This window comes from Cygnus olor, chromosome 2 (genome assembly GCF_009769625.2).
Source record: "Cygnus olor isolate bCygOlo1 chromosome 2, bCygOlo1.pri.v2, whole genome shotgun sequence".
Classification (NCBI taxonomy): domain Eukaryota; kingdom Metazoa; phylum Chordata; class Aves; order Anseriformes; family Anatidae; genus Cygnus; species Cygnus olor.
Window position 1 is genome coordinate 140,904,650 of NC_049170.1, and position 27,893 is coordinate 140,932,542.

General features: G+C 36.7%; 1 protein-coding gene across 2 annotated transcripts in view; it reads left to right on the forward strand.

Moving 5' to 3' along the window:
• Positions 1-27,893, forward strand: part of ZFPM2 (zinc finger protein, FOG family member 2) — a 312,130-nt gene that overhangs the window by 184,012 nt on the left and 100,225 nt on the right. For both annotated transcript variants that reach the window (XM_040546682.1, XM_040546683.1), the window contains one exon: positions 19,676-19,787. In XM_040546682.1, coding sequence (XP_040402616.1) covers positions 19,676-19,787 — 112 coding nt within the window. The remainder of the gene's footprint in view (positions 1-19,675; positions 19,788-27,893) is intronic.

Genomic DNA, 27,893 nt, shown 5'->3' on the forward strand with positions numbered 1-27,893 from the left:
GGATGAATTCTTCAAAAAGTCATTTGAATATTCAAATAAATCTGTTCCTGCCAAATTTATGTAATTGTTTTGTTTATATTTTAGGTAACATATATGTGATTTAGTTCTTTCAGAACTGATACTGGAAAAGGAACTCTGTATATCTCCTTCACACAACCTAATTCTTAGGGAAGTAAAATGAAGTTTTGTGACTTTCATAAGGTAAAGCCTAACTGACCCTCAGAGCTTACGATAGATAAAAACTCTCAGATAACTACTTTCAATTAAAGCAATTATTATTAAAAATAACAAGAAAAAAAATATAGCTACTTTTAAATAAAGATAGATTTTGGAGTATGGACTCTGCTTGGTCCTTCCTTCCCAGAACCTCTGGACATGACCTGAGTAGAGAAGGCACACTGGTAGCAAGTACTTTGCCTGGGAGACTCATTCACTTTTCCAGCTTCTGAAATAAAAATTTAAACCTAGAATTCTATAGGGAAGTAGAAATACATTTTTTGGAAGTACCAGTACAAGGAGATACTGTTCCTCTGGGAGAGAAATAGTGAAGCTATTTGCAAAGCATATGTCCTCAAAGGCACTTGAAGAACATGGTGCTGCAGGTGTTCCTGAACATACTCTTTAAATACGTGGTCATTCTTAATTGCAGCAAGTTTACAGGAAAAAGTGTATGAATGTAGCTACTTGGATCTCTTCAAGTGCTGCTGATTGGAGCATGTGCAGCATGATGCAGGGGAATGTACAAGGATGCACTTACAAGGATGCCTAGATATAAAAAATACTAGTTACTAGAATTAGCAGTTTGTTACTGCATATATTTACATGACACCATCATCCTTCACGGAGTTAATTACATTTGTTTTACTTGGTTCTATCCATTTTCCTCTGAGCATAGTCCATTCATTTATTATACAGAGATGTTGGTGATTTATAAATATGAGCAGTGGTAAGTGTGTCACTGATTTCAGTGTTAGCAGGAATGTGCCCATGTTATGGTTTAGCCTGTGATGATTAAGTTGCTTGGTATTCCTTTAGCTGGAAATAATTTTCAGGAAAAAAGAAGTGTAATGGATTGAATTCTTTATTCTCTGGCCATGGCATTTGTATGAACTATGAATATCAGTGGTATATATAAAAGAAACTAAGGGAGGTTTTACCTGCTATAATGTTAACTTTTATAAGCTAAAATGATATAGAGAAAGCTTTATTTTTTTTTATTCCTGTAGGTAAATATTTACATGGTCCAAAGCCTGTATTCCTTGAGCTTTGCCTCAGTGAAACTCCTACTGATTTCTCTGTTATTTTGATATGAAGTAATGCTGGAACAAACACTTCAAGGGTCAACCTTAAAGTGTAAAGGGAAAAAAAAATATATATATAAATTCTTTTTTTCTTTCAATATGAAATTGAAGTATTAACATTATAAAGTCTTTGACAGTGGAGAAAGTACAGAGGAAAGATGACCTGCAAAGACTGAGTTAAATTTTGTTATCTGAGCCACAGGTGCAATTCCTTTTGACGTCAATGGGAGTAGTGTCTGTGTTTCTGAGGGTAAATATGAACCGTTGTCTATTTACTTGTCTATTATGGAAATAAAGATGAGTCTGCATAACTGAACAGATACGCCTAGGCAGATTTGATTGTCTTTGTTAGTTGTTAGTCTTGAACCTGGCATTTGCATGAAGTTACACTGAATGTTTTATTTTACACACTTCATGCCAGTGCTGAGTTTAAAGAAACAGTTAAAGGGTTCATGAGACATATAGCCAGAATTTGGAACATTTTGCAGTATTCTATATTTTATTATCATTATTGATCTAAAGAACAAGGAGTGTTTGGGTCTTTTTCCCAAAAGCAAGGCATATGTTGCAATGTCATTTATTCTTAAAAATTTACCAAAGTTGGAAAGACTAATTTTTTTCATTATTGAATACAGTATATTTCTATGACGTTTTCTTTGAACTACCTGTAGATTCCAGCAGTGCACTTTTTTTTTGTTTTTGATTCTTTCCTGCTGCCATTAGTTATACATCAATGAGAGACTGCAAAGTGATTATGTAGAACGATACAAAGCACTGCTACTGTTAAAAATAAACCTTATTTAGCTGATTTTCCAGGTGGTGATTTCCAGGTTTGGCCCTTTGTTGTAACTTTGCCATAAGCTTTTGTAGCTTTTGCAGCTTGCTAGGGTTAAGAAAACAGATTAAGGTGGTAGAAATGGTGGGTTGCACGCAGATGTTGAGATCCTTTTGTGCTGAGTCGCAGAGGTTTACTTTAGCAATTTATAACAGTGCAGAATCTCCAGCCCGAAAAGATGACCTCGCCATTATGAACTGTGTGTGCAGATCTATTCTCTTCATTTCGCATTTTTTAGGTACCTTGTCACATGTAGTAAGTACTATGACTCTTTTTGTGCCTGGTTAAGGAGGGCAAACACCCCAAAGAAGGATGTGCTTCTCTGCTGAACATATGCCAGAGTCTCCCCAAAAGAAGACAGGATTTTACCCTGATTTGCCCCCCAAAAGACAAGTTCTTTTAATTGACCTGAACAAAAATATAAATAATCATTTCAAAATAATTATATACACCTGTAGTATAACCAAAAGAGCTAGGATCAGTTTCTACCTTGTAGGAGGAAGTAGAGAATCTTCTAGTCAGTTGGTAAATAAGTGAGTTAGGTAAACTCAACAACTCAAAGTTAATATTGAAATGGTCTGGGATGAGGGTAATAAAAAGTCCACAAAAACAATGTCAATGTGGTAACACTTCTTTTTATTATTATTATTAATATTATTTGGAATAATACAGTGGAAAACTAGGATTGTTATACATTCCTAGAGTAACTGAAGAATTGTTTATATGTGTAGTATGTTGACTAGCCAGTACGTAATCTAGATTATTTTGGACATATTCCTGGGAAATAAGCCAACACTGATAAATAGGCTTGATGTTTGGAAAGCCTCTAGGATGAATCTAGCTATTGTAGTAGTATTAAATATGAAAATTAACTCTAGAAAATGTAGTGCATTTGACTTCATACAAAAAAAGATTTTGAAAAAAAATCGTGTAAAAGGTAAATTACAAAGAATGCATTATATCAGATTACTTAGAGAAAAATGGGAACTATTTCAGAAGCTGGAAAATATGATTGGAGGAATTAATTCAAGTCTTTCTCCATGTAAACTTTTTCTTATGTATATATATTCCAGCACCATCCTTACATGTGTTACACACTGCACTTATCCTGATCCAAAAATCCCAAATTATTTGGAGACATTAAATGAACTGTAAGAGATTTTGATTAGACCAGAGTTTTTTGTTTTGTTTTGGTTTGGTTTTGGCTGGTGCAGGTAGTCTGTCCTTCAGATTGTGTGCATATTGAAAATAAGGTCTGTGAGCTTCTGAGCTTTTTAAAAACATAGATGTTTATTAAGAAGAAAAAGAAAAAAAGAAAAAGAAAGCTAGGTTGTTCAATTAAATGGGTCCAATTTTCTGTAAATAAGAATAACATCATAAATTTATAATGTGCACTGACATGGACATATACAACAAATATTCCTTTTACCTTTTTAAACCAATTCATTTCTCAAAGTTTGAACAAATTCTAGGTAAACTTAAAAATTTTATTCGGTGTTTCCTTTTAGTAAAATTGAGTATTGTAGTATTGATATTTCACTAATTTCAAGAGAGTTAGTTTGGAAATTCTTCCATTTTAATTGTAAATGGTACCTTTAATCTAATGTACTGGAAGTTTAATAAAGTTAATAGTCAATTTAACACAGACACCATTTCAAAAAGATCTTAAGATAATTTGCACACTACTTCAGTCACTTCAAGTTATATGGGCTCAGTTACATGTACATTTTGATTTCATAAAGAAAATTATGTTATTTATTAATTTGTTCAAGTTACACTTATGTTATTCAGTTCTCAAAAAATGTCCAAGAAATGACCTTTTAACTTTATCTATGATGAATTAACTGAAGTGAATGCTATAAAATATCAGTTGAGTATTTCTTGTTCAGGAACTATCAATTGATATAGCGCATATTTGTCTTAAATGACATAACTTGGAATGCCATAGAGTCTAATTCTGCCTAGTACTGAAGGACCTCTCTTGTTTACATGATAGACATGAAGTAAAATAATCAATAAAATTGATGTCCGTAGGCCAAGCCCTGCTTCCTTCAGTTTAAATACAAAAACATTTCCATAGCTGCAGTTGTTTTCAACAATAAACTGTGGAAGACTTTAAAAGTGCAGAGAATTTCATTTTCTCATGACAGTACCACATAGATGTTATCATGATAATGCCTAAAGTATTTAGGTAGTTAGATGTATAAATGTGATGTAACATCATATACTACTCTCCTAGAAATTAGAAAGTCAGTGTTCTCTTTGTCTGAATTTTCTTGCATTTAAGAGAGACTTCAAGTCAAACACATGCCCATGAATTTTCAAGGCACTGTGATTAGTAGCTTATTTTGTTAAAATCGCTGGCAGTTCTGCGCAGTACCTAAAACCCAGAAGCTTTAAGGAAGTGTTTTAAAAGTAGCCTGTTTACATTGCACTACAGAGAAATAATTCCTTTGAATAATATGTGATATTTACAGTCAAGATATTTCATACCTAAAAGAAAAAAAGCAGTGGTATGATTTACTAGAAAGCATCCCATTCCTATTGTCAGGGTTTTAATCAAAATCAAAGGCCTTGTGGAGTAATCTAGGGATTTTCTCTTGTGTTTTATTAGTTGTTTTTTGAACTGTAATCCCAGTAATGAGCTAGTAACAAAACTCAGCTGTTCATGTGAAACTACCACCTATCACCATCCCTTCAGTCCCAAATAGGATAACCAGAGCATAACTACTGTGAAGCAATACAATTATGAATTTCTTGAGGGGGAAGAAAGGAAAGATAAGTGTACGGAAGTCATCTAACATTGATGCACGGTGGTTACGGCATGCAAAGGGTTAACAAGATTTTCATTTTAGATAGTTGCCGTAGTAACAATCAGAGAGCTCAGGCTGTATCTTTTCTATTTGTGGGGAATGTTTAGATTTACAGAGTAGCTCAGCTTATTATATATCTGCCTTGATTGCTGGATAAGGCTCGTTGATTAAAAACAGAATAAGATGCGCTTTTATAATACCCGGGAAAGCTGCTGCCCCTGCCCCCGCCTCGTGTCCCTCTTTGTCCAGGATTCTCCCCACTCCACCAGCCCTGGCTCTTCATGTGCGTGGAGCTGTAAATCAAGTTTCACTTCAACTTTCAGTGAGAAGAGGCCGGTGTTGCCTGCACAGCATGCGGCACGAGTCGCTGGTCCTGGCAGTAGTTTTCTATTTCTAGCAGAAAGAGGTTTTGCACCGCTTGGCCTTCAAGCCATGCTGCATCCCATGCTGGATGTAAATGTTGCTGCTTATGTTTGATGTCATGGCTTGTTCACATTCCACAGTTTAGCAAAAAAAAAAAAAAAAAGAAAAAAAAAAGTCTGATGAAAGGTCAGCAGCTCAGCAGAGGAAGGAAGAGGGCAGGTTTCCAAGTGTTCATCACACTCAAAATCAGCAGGAGCTGCCAGAGGCTCCCGGGCTCCACTGACATGGAGAGGCTTTGGAGCCTCCTGCCTTAGAGATTTACAAAAGCCACCTGGAGATGGTTGTGGGCACCCTGCTCTGGGTGTCCCTGCTTGCGCAGGGGTGGGACCAGGCAGTCTCCAGAGGGCCCTGCCAGCCTCAGCCACTCTGTGATTCTGTGATGCAGCCACCTCCCCGAAATGTGTAAATGGGCTCTGAGCTTGTGAAAATCAGGCCAGCGCTCGTCATTCATTTACTTTGCTTAAAAACCAAGTTCACTTGTGAGAAACGTGGTGGGGAACCGTGTGTGCAAGGTTGCAGTAACGCTCCCGGCGGGCAGCTGCTAGGCGAGATGAAGGCGCCGCGCAACAAACGGCCCCAGACCTCACCTGAGGACCCTATCTCTGGAGAGCAGGAAAAAACCCTGCTTGGTTTGTTTGCCAGGTTCAAGTCTGCCATGAACAGCTGCTGCCAATTAGTGCCAAGTGATATGTGGTAGTTTTTTGAAACAGAGAGGGTGGCTGGAGTACTGTAGCATTTTAATGCCAATTTCTGTGACAAGAATAAGAGAAATTCTGGTATAAAGTTTTATGAAGTCCTGTAGTTTGATAGCCGGGACTTCTCTGATTCTGCCAATTTCTAGAGCTTTTGCTGTTTCAGAGCTTGATTTTTCATGCCACTGATGCTGTTTGTGTTGTTAGGCTGCTTTCTTGGCTGCATAGCACATGCACTGAAGAGGGGCTTTCTTTTCCTTTTGTTGACTTCACTTGGATATTGAAGTACTAGGAACATCTGGAAACCTTTTTTTTTTTCCTTTGCTCAAGTGTGTGAAAATTGATTTGGAAATTTTATTGGAAGAAGAAGGGATCTGATTTGATTTTCTTTGAAATGGTGAAGGAAAAATTACGTTGTTGAATTAAAAATCATTATTTGTGGCACTGGTCCAAGCCAACAGTGGAATAGATCTCCAATTACTTAAATTCAGTCCACAGCGTAGTGGTACCCAGCTTAGTTCCTATCATATGCTATGAGTTTTTATTTCATAGGAAAACAAACAAACAAACAAACAAACAAAACCCTTGCCTCTTATGACGTGGGTGTAAATTTGTTACTCGTCTGGATGCTCCCTACTTTTGAAAGTTTGCCCATTTCCATTTGGGAACCTTTGCTTGGACTTAGGATCCTAAACAGAGACTTCAGCTCAGGAGGGGTCCCTTTAGAGAACAGAGCTGGAGTGCTGCTGTGGTTTGAGCAGCTGAAATTGTAGAATGGAGACTGGCATGAGTTTGACACCAGTATTTTGTGACCATAAATATACCCATCTATTCCATTAATTTTTTCTGCATCTATACATGTAAGTGAAATGGATCCATTGGTTCACTTTCAGCAAGCTGAGCAAGCTGCATCACCCTATATCAATACCCACATTTAAACTTGGAATACCAGTCTGTGTATATCCATCAGTCCCTTCTGTGTATATCCATCAGTCCCAGATGTCGGTTCATAGTCATATTCTTGGTGCAAATAACTTTAAAAAATCATTTTTTTTTTTTATTTTTTTTTTAAACTGAGGAAAGCATCCTTTAAGTAAACTTGCCAAGCTGTCAGCTTCTTTGTCTATTGTTATTTGGTCCAAGTGATAATTTATTTTTTTGAGTTCCTAAACTATGAAGAAAGGGGTGGGTTTTATTCATTGTTATTTTCAAGTTATAAGCATGACACCAGGTCCCTGCCTTCCTTTTAGCCCTCCTTTTATGTGTAAATGTTTCATAAGTATCTAAATTAATTCTCCAAGTAAATATATTATTTTGGAACAGTTTTTACTTCTAGAAAGTCTTTTACCCTTACACCCAGCTCCATTGTCTTCAAAACCAAAAGCCTGAAAATAGCATTCCTACACTACTTCTTTGTTTCCAGATTTTAAGATCTATTATGCATAGTGTAGTGCATAATCATAATTATGCATTCATGGTAATGTTTGTACTGGCTTAACTCAGGAATAGTGTGAGAAAGCTAATCTCGAAGCTACAGGCTGCTTTCCTACACTTTAGATTCTGATCTGAGCTGTTTGTTGAGTCTTGCTGGAACCAGAACCCCTTGTTCACCAGTTCTGCTGCTGGACTTTCCATCATTATCTCCCGTCCCAGTGAAGGACCTTCACCCATTCCTTTACAACTTCTTTTTTTAATGTAAACGTGCATTGTTGCAGCTCTTCGTCATGCTGCATATAATCAGTGCACTGAAGTAACTTAGATGAGAGCTGTGTTGCACAGCTATGTCATACAGGCTACAAAAAATCAGGATACTTTTCATCTGCCAAAGGACATTTTAGGGAACTTCATTTTCTTTTCCATGTAAGAATGAATGGGAAAAAAAATCCTTGAGCTCTTAAGGCAGTGGCGAAAATTACCTGATTATATGTAACATATTCTTCAACGGGGAAAATAACTGCATGCAAGGTAAAGGTGCTAATCTTCTTGGTTCATCTTCATGGCCCAAACCTTCTGAAAAGGTTTCATGAAAAAATTGTATTAATCCATAATCCATAATTCAGATCTGGGAATGATCATATTGATGAAAAAGCACTGAATCTTGAAATATATTTTCTCTGAGGTCACCATATTAATCTGTTATTCAATAATATTTGTATTTATTTAAAAATCTATACAAAAAGCTGGTGAAATGGAAGGGAGATTAAAACCCCTAAAATATTTTAAAGTGATATGTTAATTTCTATTAAACTATTTTCCTTGTGAAGTCTGTATTGTTATATATTTTTTTTTCCGCTAATGATATTTGAGAAGAGATTTTCAGTAGAATAATTTTTTTATTTTTATTTTTACATGAAAATATTATGTGTATTTTACAAAATTTTAACCAGTTAAAGGAAACATTATAAAATTCTACCTTTGATAAACTGGGAAATAGAAACTATACTCAGAAGTGAATAGAGAATAATCCGAAATTCTAATTCTTTACGAACTTTTGCATCAGTATTTATATGTGTGTAAGTTAATTCCTCTCCTTATTACCTGTAAACAAGAAAGCATTGAGTAATATTGAAAATCACTGATGGAACCTTGTTCTAGTTTATTTTTACCATAAGCAGTCAAGAATCATGCATAATGCAACAGTGTACCAAGGAGCAGCATACTCACAGACGACAATTTAAACTTTTTTTTTTTTTAATGGACACAATAAGCTGATTTTAAAGGCATTCCTAGGAAGATTGTCCTTGATTTTACATCAAGAAGACGGTCCTTGATTTTATGTTATCCTGGGTGGGTGGTTCAGTTTCTTCCATTTACTATGATACTCTCTGGGTAAAAAATATCCTTATGTCTGCTTAATAGTGTTGGAATTTTCTACATGAAGATGTAAGGAGGAATTAGGTTTTACCACATAATTATATATTAAATCAGTGTTAAAATACAGTTGTAATCAAATCCTTTCATATCCCAAGGCCACACATTTGATACAGTACATTGGAAGGTCAGAATACTTAGCTGAGTATACACCCCTTGAGACTCAACAGATGTACAGATATGCGGCCTAATCCAAAAAATGCATTCATAAGTCTGGAAGATCAGAATTGAGCCTTAATTCTCTAAAGGACTGCCGCAATGTTGTGTGGTCCTTTCATCCAAATTAGAATGATTCATGATGTCTAGTCCATTAGCACCATCGGGGATAGGTGTGGGCCATAAAATCTGCATTAGGATTTCTAAATATGTCAAGGATAATCTTAAAATGAGATAAACTGTGATGTTTTAACTGAACTAAAAATAATTAATCAAAGTCATACACATAGACTTCTGGTTGTTGAATCGTGCATTAAACATATTTTAAATGATTACGCTGTCTTAACAAATATAAAACCTAGTTTTGAAACTTGGGCAGAGGACTGTATATTGGATTTACGTTGTTGCTTAAACTAATGTGTTTTCTGTTGGTAAAGATCTCTCTATATAAATATCTAATAAAAACGTGCAGAAAAATCTTTTCAAAATTGTGAAGAAAAGCACAGAATACTTTTTATGTCTCCTACTTCTATTCCAAATTAGTTAGGTAGGAATTTATGTAATATTTTGTGTGCATTCAGTGTGTGTAACACTGAAGTTCAAGTATTGTGTCACACATCATCAAGAGAATTACATTATAATACTTCATCCATCAACTAAAATACGTTCATATTAAACAAGTATTTTATAAAAGGCCTCAATATTAATTGGAAATATAATCCTAGTAGAGATGCACTGGATTATATGTTAAACATATTGTATGAGTATATATGGAGAACATTTTATTTTCTACCTTTCTAGTTTTTGGGGAAAAAAAATGAAATTAAACAATATTATCTTTTACTGCTGCTAAAGCATGACCTTCACTTATTCACTTTCCATGATAAGAACATTAACTTTTCTAAAGTAAAATATACAACCTCTGTTTGTAGTTACAGACAAAGTAATAATAAAATATAATAAGCAGAATCTATAACTAATAACTAATTTACAGTCATATGTAATGGAGAGTTTATAGAGGGCTTCTGCATATCTTTTTATTTTTGTATTTTTATGGATTCCTCAGATAAAAATAAATTCTTATATGTATGAAATTTCAACTTCTGGAAATAATGGCTTAAATAATCCATTCTAGTATAAAAACATGAAAGTACAAAAGATAAAAACATCCAAAATTACTGCAAAACAGAAATTAATGAGAGTCACACTGAAACTATGCTGCAGGTATAGCAATCATTATCAACTGTTTCAATGTAAGTAGTTGAATGGTGGGAAAAAGCAGAATTAACCCATATGCAATACAAATACCTTCATGTCTTCTACAAAAACCTTGGTAATTGTCCTCACGATCATCTGGAATATCTGTTGTCACATTAGAAAAAATTAACTACCACAGTCCCAAATGATCTTTGTGGAAAGAGAGCAAGTGTCAAATGATTAACAGGGGTTGACTGTATATCCCAGAGTTTAGTCTCTCAGCCCATCCAGTGTAAGTTAGATGTTTGCAAACGTGCAGCTAAGCCTTACTGAGTGGAGTACTCATCTATATAATGCTAAAGATGTTTAACAAAAGTTAAAGGATTCACGCTCAAGCAAATTCACTTGAAAAACGTTTACTGGCAAATGGTCTCATTGCTAGAAACAAAGACCTAATTCTCAGTGTAGGCAATAATTTACAACATGGAAGTTAACCCAGTAGGAAAAATGTACTGATAATTCAGGGTGAAAGTGTGCAAGCAGCACTGCATTATATCTTGTCTAAGGATAAGTTATATGTAGTGTGATTTCATCTGTACAGGTGCATGTCATCTGTGAAATAGTATTAGCAAAAGTATTCGACTTCAAAGTAAAATGGAAAGGTTCAACACCCATGGCAGTACCTGAGCACTAAGACACAATTGCATGAACATGCTACCCACAGGTATCAACTCACCAGAACACAGATAATTCATTTAGCACTTCACTAAGTTTTGGAAGATCCATCCTTGTTAATTATATTAATGATAATCACAGCATCAACTAAGAATATGTTTTCCTGGTGCTAGTATGTATAGCTATAACCACACAGTGTATATACTGCTTTCCCAAAGAATCAAAAGAGCAAAACAGAGAGCAATAGAGGAAATACAACCGAAAAGTCATTGGAGGAGTGATAGCAAAGTGCAATGCCATCCTTCCAATGGTCTTTGGGAAAAAGAAGAGTTATCTAGACATAGTTAGATGGGTACATATGAAATGGAGGAAAGGCGAAGGCAGGAGAACAGGGCAGGAGAGGAGCAGCTGTGAAGCCAGGGTGAAGAGACTATTTAGGATGGAAGGGCCAGATTATAAAGCACATCAGCTTGGGCAGTAAGGGAGGGGGAAGCTCAATGAGTGTTCAGAGATCCAGTTTCGGTCTTTCGCATTCCTGTTCCTTGGTTGTCACATCCTCCAGGACCAAATGACAGGCAACAGAAGGAATCTCCTGAACCCTCATCTGGGACCAGTTGTCCAAGATCTGTGGTTCAAGCTACAGATTAAGTATTTTAAGCTTCCATAGTTCTGGGGAAGAGTTTGAATATAGGTTCCAAAAGTATCCCAGATATTATATATATATATATATATATATATATATATTGTTTTTTACAATAAATTTGTATTTTTTATTTATTTATTTATTTATTTTGCTCTATTTACAAGTTTGGGTGACCGATCTTAACAGCATTTTATGCTCATAAACTTTTTACGTGAATCTCCATTATTCTTCCATTAATACCTGTCTGAATTTAGGAGAGTGGAACATCACTCTACATTTGATATGCTAAGTATAAGGGTTAGTGTTGTATGAGTAGACCCTGAGTATCCTGATCCTGGCCATGTCAGGCTTCTCCAAATGCAGGAAGTGTGAATGTGCTCTCAGAAGTCTCCACTGAAGCCCTGGCACATGGCATGTTTGAGGAGAACCACTGCTGGGACTAAGGGAAAGAACATCCTCCATGCTCAGCTCCAGGAAACTAAGCTGTGCTTCTACAGCCCTGGGTCTGCAGAATGCAAGTATGGCTTGAAATTATATTTCCAGCCCTCCAAAAGCTTGTAATTCGGTGCTGAGCTTTGCAATTAGAATTTTATAAAAATCTCATAGCAATACCATTATTTACTGAATCCATATCTTCAGATTACATAGAACAAGCTAAGGTTGCTTTTTATGATGGCCATTATTTTACACCTAAATTACAGCAAGATTAGATTTTCTTTTATTTTTATTTTTTAGATTTGAAAAAGATGCATTCCAGCTAGGTAACAAAAATGATCTCAATATTTATCGTTCATTGAGCTTGCATTAAGGACATTTGTCACCAGGCGTGTTTGATATTAATAAATAATTTGGAATCATATCGAAGTCATGACAAGTGCTGGAAAATATTAATAGACCTAGGGTGTATCTTTTTTGTTTGAATATTTTCTTTGCTCTGTGTGAGGTTTTGTGGATGGATGTATGGTGAAATGTATGTTCAGCTTTGTCACTTGACAAGTGATGATCTCTTGGGGTAAACACCAGGGCTTCTCAGTTGCAGGGAATCCCAGCTGTCTTTTGGGATTCCATCTGTGTGTACATTTCTTTTTCTTTCTTTTTTTTTTCTGAATTATTTGTTTTTTTCTGGAGTCTTTGTTTTGTTTTGTTTTATTTTTTTCTGTTTTTTTGTGTTTGAACTATTTAAAGGCTTTGGTTTGTCTACAGACTCTTCAGATATTACCAATTATCTTTCTTCTACTATCACCACAAAAAATAAAGCTGAAGAGACTGCCTGTTTAGATAAGAGAAATCCCCAAATAAATAGCCAAATATAAAATGTAATACGTAGACCAAGAGTGATGCAAGCTGTTTCACAACCTGCTGGTCTGCAGATGCAGCACTGCTGTGTTAACTGCCAGTGCTACGTAACAAGAATCTAGAGTCCTGGGTGGAAAAAGGCATAAGGACTTTGTCACCCCTGCCTTGTCTAAGATACTGGGAAGTCACAATGACTCCTCCTTTTCTCCATCACTAGTTTCATGGCCCATCACAGGCAACAATTTGTTCATCTTCCTTTGTCCAGTTAGCATGGCAGAACACCAGGTACATCTGTGCAGGTAAACAGGCTCAGGTACTCTTTGCCTATCTGTAAGCACAGGATGATACTCGAACAGTCCTCTGAAACAAGGGATCCCATAAAATTGTGAAGTAGTATCTAAAACAGTTATAAAATTTCTCTTGCATTTAGGATCTCACTGACAGACATAGTAGGGTGGGAGGGTGTTGTGAAAACTGAAATTCCGGTGTAATTTTACGATTCCAGGTTAGGTGGAAACTGAAATTTCTTTGCTTTAATTGGTGATGTTTATCATTGGCATGGAACCATGACACTGAAATCCTCCCCACATCTCAAATCTCATGTGAATAGAGAGGAATTGCCTTCACATGTCTAGCAGAGAAAGCTGGGGCACCATGGAGTGCTGCCATAGGCCTTGACTGGCAGCCCTTGAGATAAATATTATTCTAAGATTGAATCCGTGTTGGAAATAGGGAAGAGTTTTCAGGGAAGCTGCAGAAATGGAAACTGAAAGATGGTCCAGCTGACTGCACATGTTTGTGGACATAGCCCCACAAAAACGTGGGACTATGTCTGTCTGTCCACTGGGCTGTTTGGATGGCCTTGTCTTATGATGGCCTTATCTAATGATTTTTTAACGAGTTGTGTTGTAGAAATACATGAAGAGAGTTAGTGTAAGTTTGAGGTGATATAGTGGAGTTATGACCCTTCTTGTTATTCAAAGATGTCTTGGAACAAATATTAATTAATTAGGGATAGTTTGAGACCTATGCAAATCTCTGCTGCTACTCAGACCAGAATGACTTCTTAGAAGGCCTTCCCAACTGAACTGATTTGATGAGCTTAAAAAGTTTTGCTGTATTGAGTGTGGTGACCACCAAAGGTCAATTTAACCTCTTGAGAGGGGATGTTCTGCAAATTCAGCATGTCAGAAGATATGTCAACCCTGTGATGATCAAACTGAATTTAAAATGAATTTCAAAGTAGAAACCTCCCTGTGTGTATTCACTGGTGTTTTTGTATCCCAGACACATATATGAAGGCACCTGAGGTATATTTACAGCTCTCCTTCCAGTACAATCATTTTTTTAATTGGCTATTGAAAGTAAAACTTCACTGTGGGGCATTAGAATTTTCTACAAGGTCATGAAGACCTTTTGGTAATGTTTTATCATTTATGGGAATGCAGACTCTTTGGAAGTTTTACAAGATCTGTTTGTGGGAACCAGAAGAAATCAGAAGCAGAGTTCTTGAGTACCTAAAGTCTCCAGCAATTTGTCTCTGTTTTGGTGAGAGTACTTCAAGGAGGTAGTTTTGACGTTTTAAAAGAAAAAAATAGGTGAAGGTAGAAATGCAGTGATTTTTCAATGACCGGTCCATCTCCTTAAATAACATTGAACGCCTTTTGGAAAGCCATGCCTGGGACAGGGTAGTTATGTCACAGAGACTCACTGAACATCAGCTTAGTACCTATTTCTTCCTCTGGCACAGCTTCTTAGGAAGTAGCTAGCAATGATAGGCATTTGACATCAGAATTAAAATTATTTCAAACAACTTGCTTGTACCATATTTCCCTTCAATGTGGGGCTTTTCTCAAGTTTCTGCCAGGCCGCACACATCATATGTTAGAAACCTTTTCAGGGGAGACCCCATCTAAAGTTACCTTGTCAGCACTGATTCCTTTTAGCTAGAGTGCAAAACTATTTTCAGCCCTCTGTGATGGCTATTTTTATCTCCATTAACCTCTTGACTTAATATAAACATTTTTTGAGGGGTGCCTCCCTTGTTTGTCCAGTTGCTTCAAAGGTTAGTGAAAAGCGGATGCCTGTCTGACCACTTTTATCCTCATTAGCTGATTCTAATTGTTCCCTGAGAAATCACAATTTTGACCCTGTTTGTCCTTGTCAAAGTTGTCTGGTTATGGCATGTATGAAGACATTAGCAGAAATTGCATTTTCAAGAGAAAATTATTCAAGTGTAGAGCATACATTTACCTAGCGCATAGCAGTGAACAATATTGCAGCTTTATGATGTATCCCTGTTTCCAAAATTTGAGGTGCCTGTTGTATGGCCCCATCTTATGGACACCTGTGTTAGCAGATCCCTATTGATTATATTTAGGCAGTAGGTATGATGTTCTGGTAAGCTTTGTAGCAATTTGCAGCAGTTCTTTTGGAGAGAGAAACACAATTTTGTTTTTTAAATTCTTATTTTTAAAGCATTTGTAATATTCTTGCTGCTTTGTCAAGAAAGCAAGAATATTACAACTGTTTTGTTTTGTTTTGTTTTTTTTTGTTTTGTTTTGTTTTGTTTAGTTTTAAGGTACCTTTCTTAAGATGGAGATATTCCTAATAGCACTGCAAAAAATATAGCATGAATTAGTTGAATCTCTCCACCCTCCCAGTCCCCACCCCCATTTTGGGAATGACCAACTAAATGTTACAGTAAAACATATACTTCTTATGAATTACAGGGTGATTTTCGTAGTACACTCTGAGAACATTAGCATACTTCAAGTGGGATGGCGACCCACAAGTAGAGACCTGTCATGAAGAACATCTTGCCCTGCCAACAGTTTCAAGCCATGAAAGCCCTTTTTTACATGCCTCACTTGGTGGATCTCAGTTGTGGTTGTATGGTTGGAGCAAAGGACCTAGCAGGTCTCAATCAGGTGTCTCAAATAGACAGGGCCCAGGCTTTACAGGTTGTAACCAGTGCCTTAAATCCCACAGACACTTAGTGCAGATTAAAAAGCACTGGTGTAATGCGCTCAAAGCACGATATCCTGCTTTACAAGCGGGTTGCTGCATTCTGCACCAGCTTCAGCTTTCAAATGGATTTAAAATGTAGCCTCAGGTGTAACGCATTGCAGTAGTCTAATCTTGAGGTGATAAAGGCATGACTGATTTAACCATAGCTTCTTGTTATCTTGGACTGGGGTCTTTTCATTTTAACCATTTTAGGGAAATGGCCTTTCTTGAATCAGCAAGCTTTCTTCAATTCTTACTATGTAATAAGCCACAACAAGAGCAAGCCTTTGTTAGTGATGAACACCTCCTCTGAACATGTGAACCTCACAGGATGCCAGACCCCAAGAACTGCTCTGGTGATCCTGACTCATCTTACAGCTCACACAATACGCCTCTGAGCTACTTCAAAGAGAAGCCATTGCCCATATCCCTTAGTGGAGCTGCCAAGCTTTACAAGCAGCCAGGGCCTTGTGAAGTTTTGCTTTCGTATTAGAAGTTTATTTACATATCTATACTGCTTGGAAGCAGAGCCATAGGAGAGTGGGAAATTCTTTTGAGGTGTCCACTGGCTCTTCTGGACTAGTGAAGCTGTGAGATGAAACAACCTATCAACCTATCTGTGGTGCCTAGTGACCATTCACAGCTGCTGGACTGATTACAAGCTTTACTGCCAAGCTGACCTGGAAGCTAATTTAGTGATCTCCTTGTAGTTCTTTAAGTTCCAAAAAACCCTGTAAACAGGGGACAGCAAAGTGGACTTGCATCCTGAGTGCTGGTGCTCACTCTACCTGCTACTGCTGCTTCACATCAGAATGGATGAGGCACCAGCCTGGGCTCATCACATTGTCTAGAAGAAAATGGGGCAGTGGTCTGGGACTAAGCCTACCCACTTACTAAAGGAGAAACTAATCTCCATGAGAAAGTCAAATGGTATCTCTGTATCTTATTTCTTTCTCATCACTATGTGGTTAAGTATAATCCCAGGACATATTATTTGTCCTGCCTATGTAGATAATAAACTATTGCTCAGCACAAGAGAATCCTAATGTTATTTGAGGCTTTTTGATACCACCTTAATACAAATATTAATACCCTTACAGACAGGAGAGAAACAATGAAATGTCAGATGTCTGGGAAGAAGAAAATCAGAAATATAAATTAGATCTTCTGAAAATTAAATAGAGGATCTCTTTTGCATTTGAAGGCTAGACATCCCTTCCCTTCCCTTCCCTTCCCTTCCCTTCCCTTCCCTTCCCTTCCCTTCCCTTCCCTTCCCTTCCCTTCCCTTCCCTTCCCTTCCCTTCCCTTCCCTTCCCTTCCCTTCCCTTCCCTTCCCTTCCCTTCCCTTCCCTTCCCTCCAACTTAAAAAATAAACTTGTTTCAATGTCTGAATAATTTATGGCATATTTGGAAAAGCCCACTGCCTGGATATTATTGCACTATCAGTTGATTGCACTTGGGATTACCAGAGACTGAGAGCACATACAAGCGCAAAAGCCATGTTAAAGACTTGACTGAAATGGCAAGTGGAGAAATTTACCCTCTGGTAGGAACATGCCCTGACCCTCCTTTTCCTTATTGCTATGCAGTCACAGTTGCTCTAGCGGTTGTGCTAAAGCTTGTATTTAATGTAGGTATGATTCTCAGCTCTGTGAAGAATAGTCACTCTTCCTTGTTTCAATAGCAGCCTTATGCTGTTTTGATGTAAATGACACTAAAATCTAGGCTTCTCTAAACTAGGATACCAAAATGATATTTAGATTACCTTTCATCTTATTTCTTGTATTTCTTTTTCAGTTCATGCCTCATTCTTATAATTTATTTTCTGAGCAGCCCATATGTAAATAATTTGCACTGATTTCGTAATTGGCAATATCAGGCTTCTTGATAATTTATATATGAACTTAATGAAAAGAAAAAAAAAAAAAGTCTTCTTACCCGACCAATTAGAACAGAGTTTTAAATCCAGATTCCCAACATACGCAGTAGGTAGGGATGTCTCTGGTAACACTTCACACATGCAAACACACTTTCTGCAGTTTTGTGTGTGAAAGGCAATATTAGGAATTGAGACATAGCATGTCTCTGTTTTCAGCATTTTTACAGTAGATAGTTGTGTTGGTACTAGCTTTTACCTTCTTTTTTACTAATTTCATTCTTCGTTCATATCTTTTTCTTCCAAAACTTCTGAAAGATTGAGAATGTCATGTAGTTGATATAGAAGTATGTCTTATGCATAAACATCTGTATGAAAAATGAAAAATATGAATGCAAATTAAACAATAAATACTACATTTGATAAACTAGCATTAGTGAAGAAACAGATCAAAAATCAACTGAAAAATATGAGAAACTGTGACTTTCAATACCTGTCTTCTTCCACGATCTTTTCAAAAATATCGACATATAGTGTTATATTAAATATATTATTATATAAGATCATGAAGTTAACCTTATGTAATATTATGAATTTTATCTTATGTAACTGAAAAGTTTAAATTATGTCTTATTTTCATGGGAATATAGCATGTTATATGGTAACACGTATACTTCGCTACATCTACAATTGCATGATTCTGTGATTTCTAGAACAGTCACAGATGATATATATATGGCCGATGCATCTGGAATGTGAAAAATGCTTTTATTTATCTTAAAAATTTTAACTCATTTAATCATACAGCATATCACCAATAGAACCTAGCCAACTGGAATTATTGATGGAATGAAGAATAATCAAATCTCTTTAAAAAGGTTGGAAAGTCTTAGGATTATATCCTGGATTAAAATAAATAAATAAATAAATAAGTAAGTAAATAAATAAATAGAAGTTTTGTGGTGATTGTTGTACTTTATTTTGTGGTTTTACGTTTGGTACAGAGAAAAAGAACTGTGAATGCTGAATGTCTAAGTGGCATTTCAGCGCCACTTACTGAAGAAAAAATTCAGGATCAGACACAGCTTTTTTTGCCATTTGATTAGCAAAAGGAGCTAAGTGTAAAGAAGTTTGAGCCCTTTGCCTTGTCTCCTCAAATACAAAAGTCTCTAATTATGGTATCTAAAATATACACAGGAGATGGTTTTGATAAATGTGCATCTCCTTGCCTGTAAGCCTTCCAGGTGCAATGGATGTCATACTTTACTTCTGTGCCTTTGAATTCATTAATACAATTTCTTTTACAGTCTTCTTGGAGACAAAGTGTACTGAGTCATTAGCATTATTATTATTATTTCAGAGTTAGTAAAATCACACATCAACAACTCACAAAAGGGGAAAAATTCCATTATCCATTCAGAACTGTTTCCTATGATAATACAAATGTTACCCAGGACAGATCTTTGAAATGGATACTGATTCTTTAAATTCTTTCCTGTCTGTTTCAGGAAATAGTGAGATCCTGCTGATAATGAAGTACAATGTGTCTAAAGTTCACTTCTAAACAGTTGGCTCTTTGCTGTGAAAGTCATCTGCATTCCCTTTATAATTCACAGCCACCAGAGATCTGCTTAATCTTGGTGATCTGATCCAATATCATTCGGAAAAATCCTTGATAACAGTTTCACCATTCAATCAATGAAAGAACCAAAGCTTACTGCTTATGTCTTCTTAAAAAAAAAAAAAAATCCTGAGGCAGGGGAATAAGACCTTGGCTTATGGGTTTGGAGATTTTGTTGTTGGCAAATAAAATGATTATTACTATTATTATTCAAGTTCTTAATCAAGGCAAGCAAATGGCATCTGTTTGTTATCATCCTTCCTACAGAAGACAAAGGCTTCGGTCCCTATGGTACTGACTGCTGGCCCCAAGTGGTTGCTGGATGTGACTTGGCAAGGAGTAGAAGACAACAAAAACAACTGCATTGTGTACAGCAAAGGTAAACACAAGCTGATTTTTGCTCTACTTTCTTGTGCTGGGTATTGATGCAAAAATATACCTGTTGCATAACATGACAATGGAGTAGTTTGTTTTTCTTTAGGTGGAATAGTTTTCATTCTGTTTTTGCTACGATGTTCTTGTTATGCTTTTTTTTTTTTCTTTTAATGATATAAAAACCCCACATGGTGTCTGTAGTGTACTAACTGCTTATAAACACAGAAGGATGTCAGCTGATGTGACTTACTACCCATTTCTCTGAGAGCTAGAGCCTCTTGGCAAACCTCAGTAAAATCTATACACTTTAAATAGGTGAATGCGGTAACATTTTATAGGACATACCAGATAGCATTTCTCCATGTTACATTACATTATAGACTCCTAACTGAAATCATCTTTTATAAGGAGAATTTGAACTTGATTGGTCTATGATAAAACTTCATGTCAGCAGGGTAATAGAAGATAACTGGAACTGGATTTCAGGGTTGTAACCTCTGACATTCCAGCCTCTGCATGACGATGCTCCACTGTAATGCATTGGCTAATGGGAATGCATATCATTTCTGTCTTATGCTAGTTGTCTATGTGAGATTTGCTCAAGTCAGTATGAGTTCTTACAAGGCCCTCAAGACATGCTTTGTCTAACCTACCACATTGAACAGCTACTTTGGTTCAAGAGACTTTTGTCTTTACCCAAAGAGCCTTGAGTTCAGTCCATTGTGTGAGGGACTATGCACCATGCTGTTTGGTCAGTCACTGTGAAAGCTTTGTGAAATGCAGTTATGATATCATTACAGTATGTTAAAAATAACACTTGAATGCACAGAATAAGAATAACTTATTTAGTATAGCTGTTTTTGGCATTCCTGCTGAAGATCAGGTTGCAAAACTATGACTTTCCTTCCTTGTATTTCAATCACCAATCTCAGCACTTTGTGAATACTTCAGAACATGCACTGTTCTTGTTTAATTTCTTTTAGGTTTTATTTCTAACCAAACAGACCTACTGAGATCAAAGATTGGTTTGCTGAGGCAACCTAGTGACCATTTCAGCATACAAGCATCCAGGCAAATAAGCACCCATATCAATATATTAACATACAAAACACTAATCATAACATCAAAGACTCCTAAAAACTTGCTAGAAACAATTACAACTTGTTCCTATAATCATTGCAATTTATACACTTATAAGAGGATTGCTTTTAAACTGCCACAAGCCTTTGAAAGTTGAAACGCTGAAAACAGGGAATTTGCATGTTAAAAATGAGTTGCACACCAGGGTCTTGTAAATTCTCTCTATTATAATTACAGAATGCCAACACATTCACTCTGCAACCTGAAACACCTGCAGTACTAGAGAACTGGGCTCATATCTAAAAAGGGTTGAGCTGCCCTTCCTTCACAGCTTTCTGATTGCTGCCCAAGTGAAAGAAGTTGCAAAGTGCTCTAATATAGGGAAGCTTTTCTCCTTAATACTGAACTGCAATTTACTATTCATAGTAATAAATGTGGTTCACAGGCAAACTTTTCTGCAACAACTTTTTAATGTAATGGGAAATTACTTTCACTCCAAAATACGGCTTCCACAAATTCCCATAGGACGATGTCTTATCAAGTATTATATTCTTTCTGTAATTATAATATTGAGCACATATATACACCAGTAAGACTTTTCATCTTCAAAGTACCTTACAAACACTAACTAATTCATTAGACAGTTTCAGTACCGTGTGATTGAATCTTTTTTTTTTTTTAATAATAAAAACTTTCTGCAGTTCAGTACAATCTAAATAGAATAAAACATTGTTCTTTTCACTCAAATATGCTGGATTTTGCCTCACTGAAAATGCTTGTTGTTTTAGTACTGGCTTAGCAAGGTACTGTGAGACAATCATACAGTGTTCAAGGTAAATTCTGCAACAACTTGATTCACACAATGCAGGTGCCTGTTAAAACTATAGATGAGGATAAATATGCACCCTAATTTATAAATGCATGGTAAAACCCTGCAACTTGACTAAACTTATATGGGAAATAATTTGTCCCTTCACTGCTTTCTGTTCATCTCTTTGCACTTGGAGTTGGCTGTCCTGTTCACCTACCCTTGCCTTGAGCCCTGCTGGGATTTTTGTACTACAAAGATTAATTGGCCTGGATCACAAAACAATGTCAAATAGAAGATGGTAAAATAAATAAATACAATAATGTTTCTTCCTTCAATTTGTATCTCATCATTCCAGATTACATTGCCTTGATTTGTATTAGTGTTCTGTCTCCTACAGTGCCATTACTTCTAATGAAACGGTGTCAGCTGGCATGAAGTTGTAATTCGATGGTATTTTGTTGTTATATGTGTATAATTTTGTTAGTTTGTTTAGCAATACATTGTTATTTCTGAAAGCAATTAGCTGAAGAAATGTGTGGAATTGTATGTGTAGAAGATTTGGTCACCTGGGAGCTGTTTTTCTCACTGTACCCAAGATAAGATGAGTGGAGTAAATTGGCACATTTCTAAGAGGAAAATAAGTTTGTGAATTGTCTAGAAGTACATGTTACTGGTCAATCGGTTGACTTGAAGTGCATGCTCTATTTCCTTTTAGCTGTAATAATACAGTGAAGTCTTTGAGAACATAATTTTCCCCAGATCTTTCAGAAGAGCATAGGAATGTCAGCCTGACTTCCAGTTCACTAGAGGCTATAGCCACCTTACTCAGCCATGAACTGCATACAGAATGATCACAGGGAGATTTTCAGTCCCAGAAGAGGAGTCTACTGTGTAGTTCCTATTGAAACTGAATCTAAACCGGCCAGGTAACTCCCTATTTGCCATCAAAACTCTCAATAATATTTTCACTAGGTAAGCAAACACTGAAAGTATGTGTGCATATGTGTGCATATATATATGATGTACATACGTAGGATTATGTTGCTGTGTTGTTACAGTGAAATCCCAATTCATCTTCTATATACATCCTTAGATTGAGAAACTGGTTATTTAAAACCATGCATCAGAGCACTTTCAGAATGAATAGCTATGAAATAAGTGATCAGTATTTCAAATTAATTTATTTAGTCTAGGATCACTTATTTCTATCTGTAGTTCTTATATCTGCATTACAGTGGTACTAGGACAATTCAGAAAAGGGAAAAACAGTGCATTAGTACATCTTTTTACAAGCTCTGATGCAAGCTGTCTGCTCATACCATGTGCCATTATCCCATTCTATTCTTTTTCAAGATAACTTACAACTATAATTAAATTTAAAAGACATGCTCTTTTTGTTTTAATATTTATATCAAACTTCTATTGTGTTTCAAAAATAATTTCAATAATTTAAGAGATGTCCTACGACAAATTTTAGAGACAGATTTTAGGAACTGTACTTTACATGGAATTATGAATCTGATCTTTAAAATAACAAGTGACAACGACAACAAAGAAGCTTCAGAGTATCAGTAATTCAAGAAGATTCATTTGTAGAAAGTATTAATGCAGGAACTGTATGCTTAACGCAACGCACTTGAGAAACATTCATGCTTAACAGAACTGTGCACCAGACCTTCTCTAGAACCAGAAGCAGGAGCCCCTCAACAGCCTGGGAGGGGCAGGAGTATTAACTGCAAACCTTCCACTGGGACAAAAGGGATTTTAAAAAAATGAATTTGGACCAAAAAGAATAGAAACTGTGTAAAGAAAGCAGTTGCACAGACTGAAAACCATGTTCATATAACAGACATTTTTATAGATATTATTTGAGCCGTTTGTGTGAAATGTATGGATACTGTATGTTTAGTGGCATTGTTAAAACAGGGTGCCTGTACAAATATTTAGCTGTGGGAATTATAAAATCATAAGGCGATTAAGTTAGCTAGTTGTGAAATTCCAATATTGCTTTTTAAATGACTTCAGGATATAGGAGGTGCTAAGGTTATTATCTGTTATCAGGAATACAGTGGAATTGTACGACTGGATAATAACTAAACAACTGACACAATGTAAAATTACATTATCAGTGTGTTAAAACAAAATTGCGCCCTAAAGGAGTCTACATGCCAGCTCAGAGCTGCAGTGTAATTATGCTTAACTCTGATAATTAAAATACAACGGAGATCAACAGAATCATTTTCATTAAGAAAATTATTAATGATGGTGGTATAACAGTAATTGATTGCAGAGCACCACAGGATAACTCTGTGCAGGAAAACCAACGTCTCGGATATATGTCTGGGACTGGTTGGTGGCGTTGCACAGCGCCAAGCATGCTTCCAGCTCGGGTGGGAGCTGGCGGCTGTGCCTTGTGCTGGGCACCGGCAGAAGATGGCAGCTTTTCAAGCCATGGTTCAGAGGGAGACAGATGGGTGCTGGGGGACAGCTGGTGGGATGGGATGGGATGGGATGGGATGGGATGGGATGGGATGGGATGGGATGGGATGGGATGGGATGGGATGGGATGGAGGGGATGGCCACCAACCAGCCCCAGCAGTAACAGCAGCTCACCAGCTTCTGGAGCCACCTGTCATTTTGTGTTACATTAGGCGGTGTTTGCTTTTGCATTTATATTAGTGATTTACTGACGTTATTTCCTTCTCTGCCTGGCCTTGCCGAGTAGTTTATGCCCTTTGTTATTACTGAGAGGATGCGGGAGGAGAAAAAAAATGTCCTCAACCCAGCGTGGTTCCCAAATGAGATGTGAGTGAGTAATTCCAGGGGCTGGAGCTGTTAATTGCCCCAGTGGTATTGCCACATGATATCGAATATCATAAAAATCCTCTGTCCCCCTGCAAGTGAAATCAGAGGCAGGGCTCACGGAGAGACTGTAACAAAGTCCTGGCGAGGGAGGATGTTGCCTAAGGGCAAGAAGTGAGCGTTTTCATTTTCTTTCGGTGAACACAAAAATCAAGAAGGGGGAGGAATATTCTGGCGAGTGCTTCTCCACACAGCTCAGGACTGGGTGCCTGCTCCAACAGATGTTGCTTTTGAAAGCTGCCCAAAAAAGTCAATTCTCCAATCACAATAGAGAGCAAGCCTGCTAGGGTGGATTTACAGGATGAGATTAGTTAAAATGACAGCTGCCCACACTAAAACTGTGTCACGTAGCTAATTTATAAAAAGAAACTAGAGGCAAGGCAGAGCACAGGAGAGGGCAGAGCAGGAGCTGGGCACCCATCTCTGCCAGTGATGCCTGTGCATGCCCTGCCCTGTTGTTGACTTAAAATAAGTCGGTAAATAGGGGACTGCTTGCTTACTGCACCAGTGCCGGGGTGAGTTATTCGGCTAATGTATGTACCACGCTTTAAAGATCCGAATGCAGCAAGGTTACATGAAATTACTACTAATAACTGGAGGTCATTTTTAATTAATGTTGTTCATATAAGGTAAACAGTCTATTTTTTTAATATATAAGAAAAGTCAGTTTTTACAACAGGATTTTTATTTTTTTCTTTAGTGAAAGAGAATTACTTTTCTTAATTATTCTCTGAGATCCTTGATACCATTTTTTTCTCAGCAAATACCTTTTTTTTTTTTTTTCAACTTAAGGCAATGTAATGGTACGTTGCTCCACAGACATACAACGTGAGGGATCCTAATGAGACACAGGTCAAACATTATAAGGAGTTTAGACACTGCTGCATGAGACTATGAGTATATTTTGTTTTGGGTCAGGGAACAAATTCTTTAATAGGCCACAGGCTAACTTGAGGCACATATTTTAGATTGCAAGGGGCTTTTTTCTGCATATTATTAAAAGCAAATTCTGTGAATTTACTTAGTCTGTTCCACGTGGACAGTCAGAAAATGGCAGTATCTGCCAGAAGATTGCTAGTCCCTGTGAATGCCTCCATTAGCTGAATGATGTGCTGAAGCCTTTGGTGGTGCTACAGAATTTTGTTGTTCTTTCATTGTGCCAACTGACTGCGTTTTAATCAAAATGTGTGCAACATGTCCTAGTATCAAAAGTCCACGGAAGAGCTTGTTTTCTATTTCTTTTTCCACAACACTGAAAAATTGATATTTTTTTTTCTCTAGAAAAGTATGATTGTGTGTATAATGCTTACATAAAATAGTATCTCTATGAGAGCAATATACCTTCACAGTCATTGAAAGAAAGTCCCATAGGTACAGACATATAGACACGACTGCTAGGCAAGTAGATTGCTTCATTGATACTTGTTTTGCAGGGGTGTTGAGAAGGCTGGATGCCTAATGAAACTATCACAGTCAAAACTATTGCAAATCAGTTCTGCTACTTTCTGCCTTAGCCACACAAGAAGAAAAGTTTTTGTCCCCATGACTAGTGACATTTATTGCTGGCTGATGACAGCCACAGTGTTGTGGACTTAAGTCAGACAAAAGAGAAGGTGTGATCCCAGCCTCAAAGAACTCATAAAGCAGAACTGTAATTTTTCCTTATTTTTATTTCATACCTATGCAAATCAAACCTGTGCAAAATGGGGTATTATCTGCTTTAGGAAGTTCAGAAGTCAGGGTCTTGCTTATGGTTTTAGTAATCTATAAAAATAAGGTAATTTTGTGCATCTTTACTGAATTCGTATATACATAATAGCATATACTGAATTATTGCATGACCTCTAAATTCTAAGCATGTAGATAATAAAGGAAAGATCACAGGAAATGCAGGGGCTTGGCTGTATTTCCCTTTTCAGTACAAAAATGCTTTTGTTCGTTATTAGTGCGTTTCATTCACATAGCAGGCAAGTAACAGTTTTAGGTTGTTGTCATTTATACACTTTCATTTACACACGTCCTTTTTTGTTTCTTGTGTTCTTGTTACTTATTGTGTAGTTTATTTCAGAGTTTGAATTCCTTTTCACCTGTGGAGACAAGGAAATAGGCAGAACATTGACAAGAGTCAGAGAATATTTTGACATATTTTGGACTGAAGGTGTAAGAACCTGTAAACTAAGTCTAACACTCACCTATGAGAACATGTTAGGGATGGAAGAGAAACCCGTCTGTACTTCACACTGGAACCTTGTGAAAAGAAATATTGCTTCAACTATTCAGGCCTGCTGGCTAAAATAAATACAAGCATGATGCAGAAATATAATTATTTTTTTTCAGGACATGTATTTGCCCTCATTTTTCTAAGTCGATTGCAGTAGAATCAGTAATTTAGAAATTATTTTAAGAAAAATGTTGTCATTATTTTCAGGATATAAGATAAATGCTAGATTTGTTTTATTTTCATTTTAATTAAATTTTTTCAATCCATTATTGTAAATAAATATTGAGGACTGCAGTGAACTACAAGCCTCATGACCCCTGCAGCTCACGGTAGTGTTACCTCTGTCATCTTCCCTGCAAAGAAAAAGGGAAGGAAAAAAAGCCCCCAGATTTGCTGAGCCACACATTTCAAGTTGTCGACAATCCCATCCATGAGAAAACAGAAGAAAATATATATGCACTCTGTCCTGTCAAAAGGCTTTCGCCTTATCTTGAGAGACTGTCAGGGCAGGAACATCATGGAATGGACAGGAGTCTATTAAATTAATAAGCTGCTGGATGGTGTCTGGAGAGTTATGATGCTCCATAAATCCAGTTTGATCATGGTGGACAAGGTTTAAATCTGCAGACTTCTAATACACATCCAGGTCCCGGATTGGATTTGAAGTTTTGTGCTGGAGACACAGAGATAGTCCTGCAGCTTGTGAATTAAGATTTATCATTTTTTCATACTGCCTTTTTTTTTTTTTTTTTTTTTTTTTTTTCCCCACTTCTTGACAAAAATGAAAACACCTTAGGGATCCTGGCAAATGTTACTGCCTGAAATGAAAGAGCTGTTGTCAAGGTGAAACATTGACCTAGAAGCCTAAAATCAAACCTTGGTCATTCTTTTCAGGCAGCTCCATTGGTGCTGAGCGTAAAATGTCTATATGGAAGGAAACAGGTCTGGATTTATCTGCAGCCTGTCAAACATTCCTACAGTGCATTTGTGGTACAATACACACTAACAGTGGCAGGTGTGCCATGTGAAAACAAAAGCTAAAAGCATCTAGAAATACATCCTTCCTCTGTTACAGATGGCTCTGTGTGTAACTTACAGTTTGAGCTGAGGTTTTTGTGCCCTTTAGCTCTCAATGT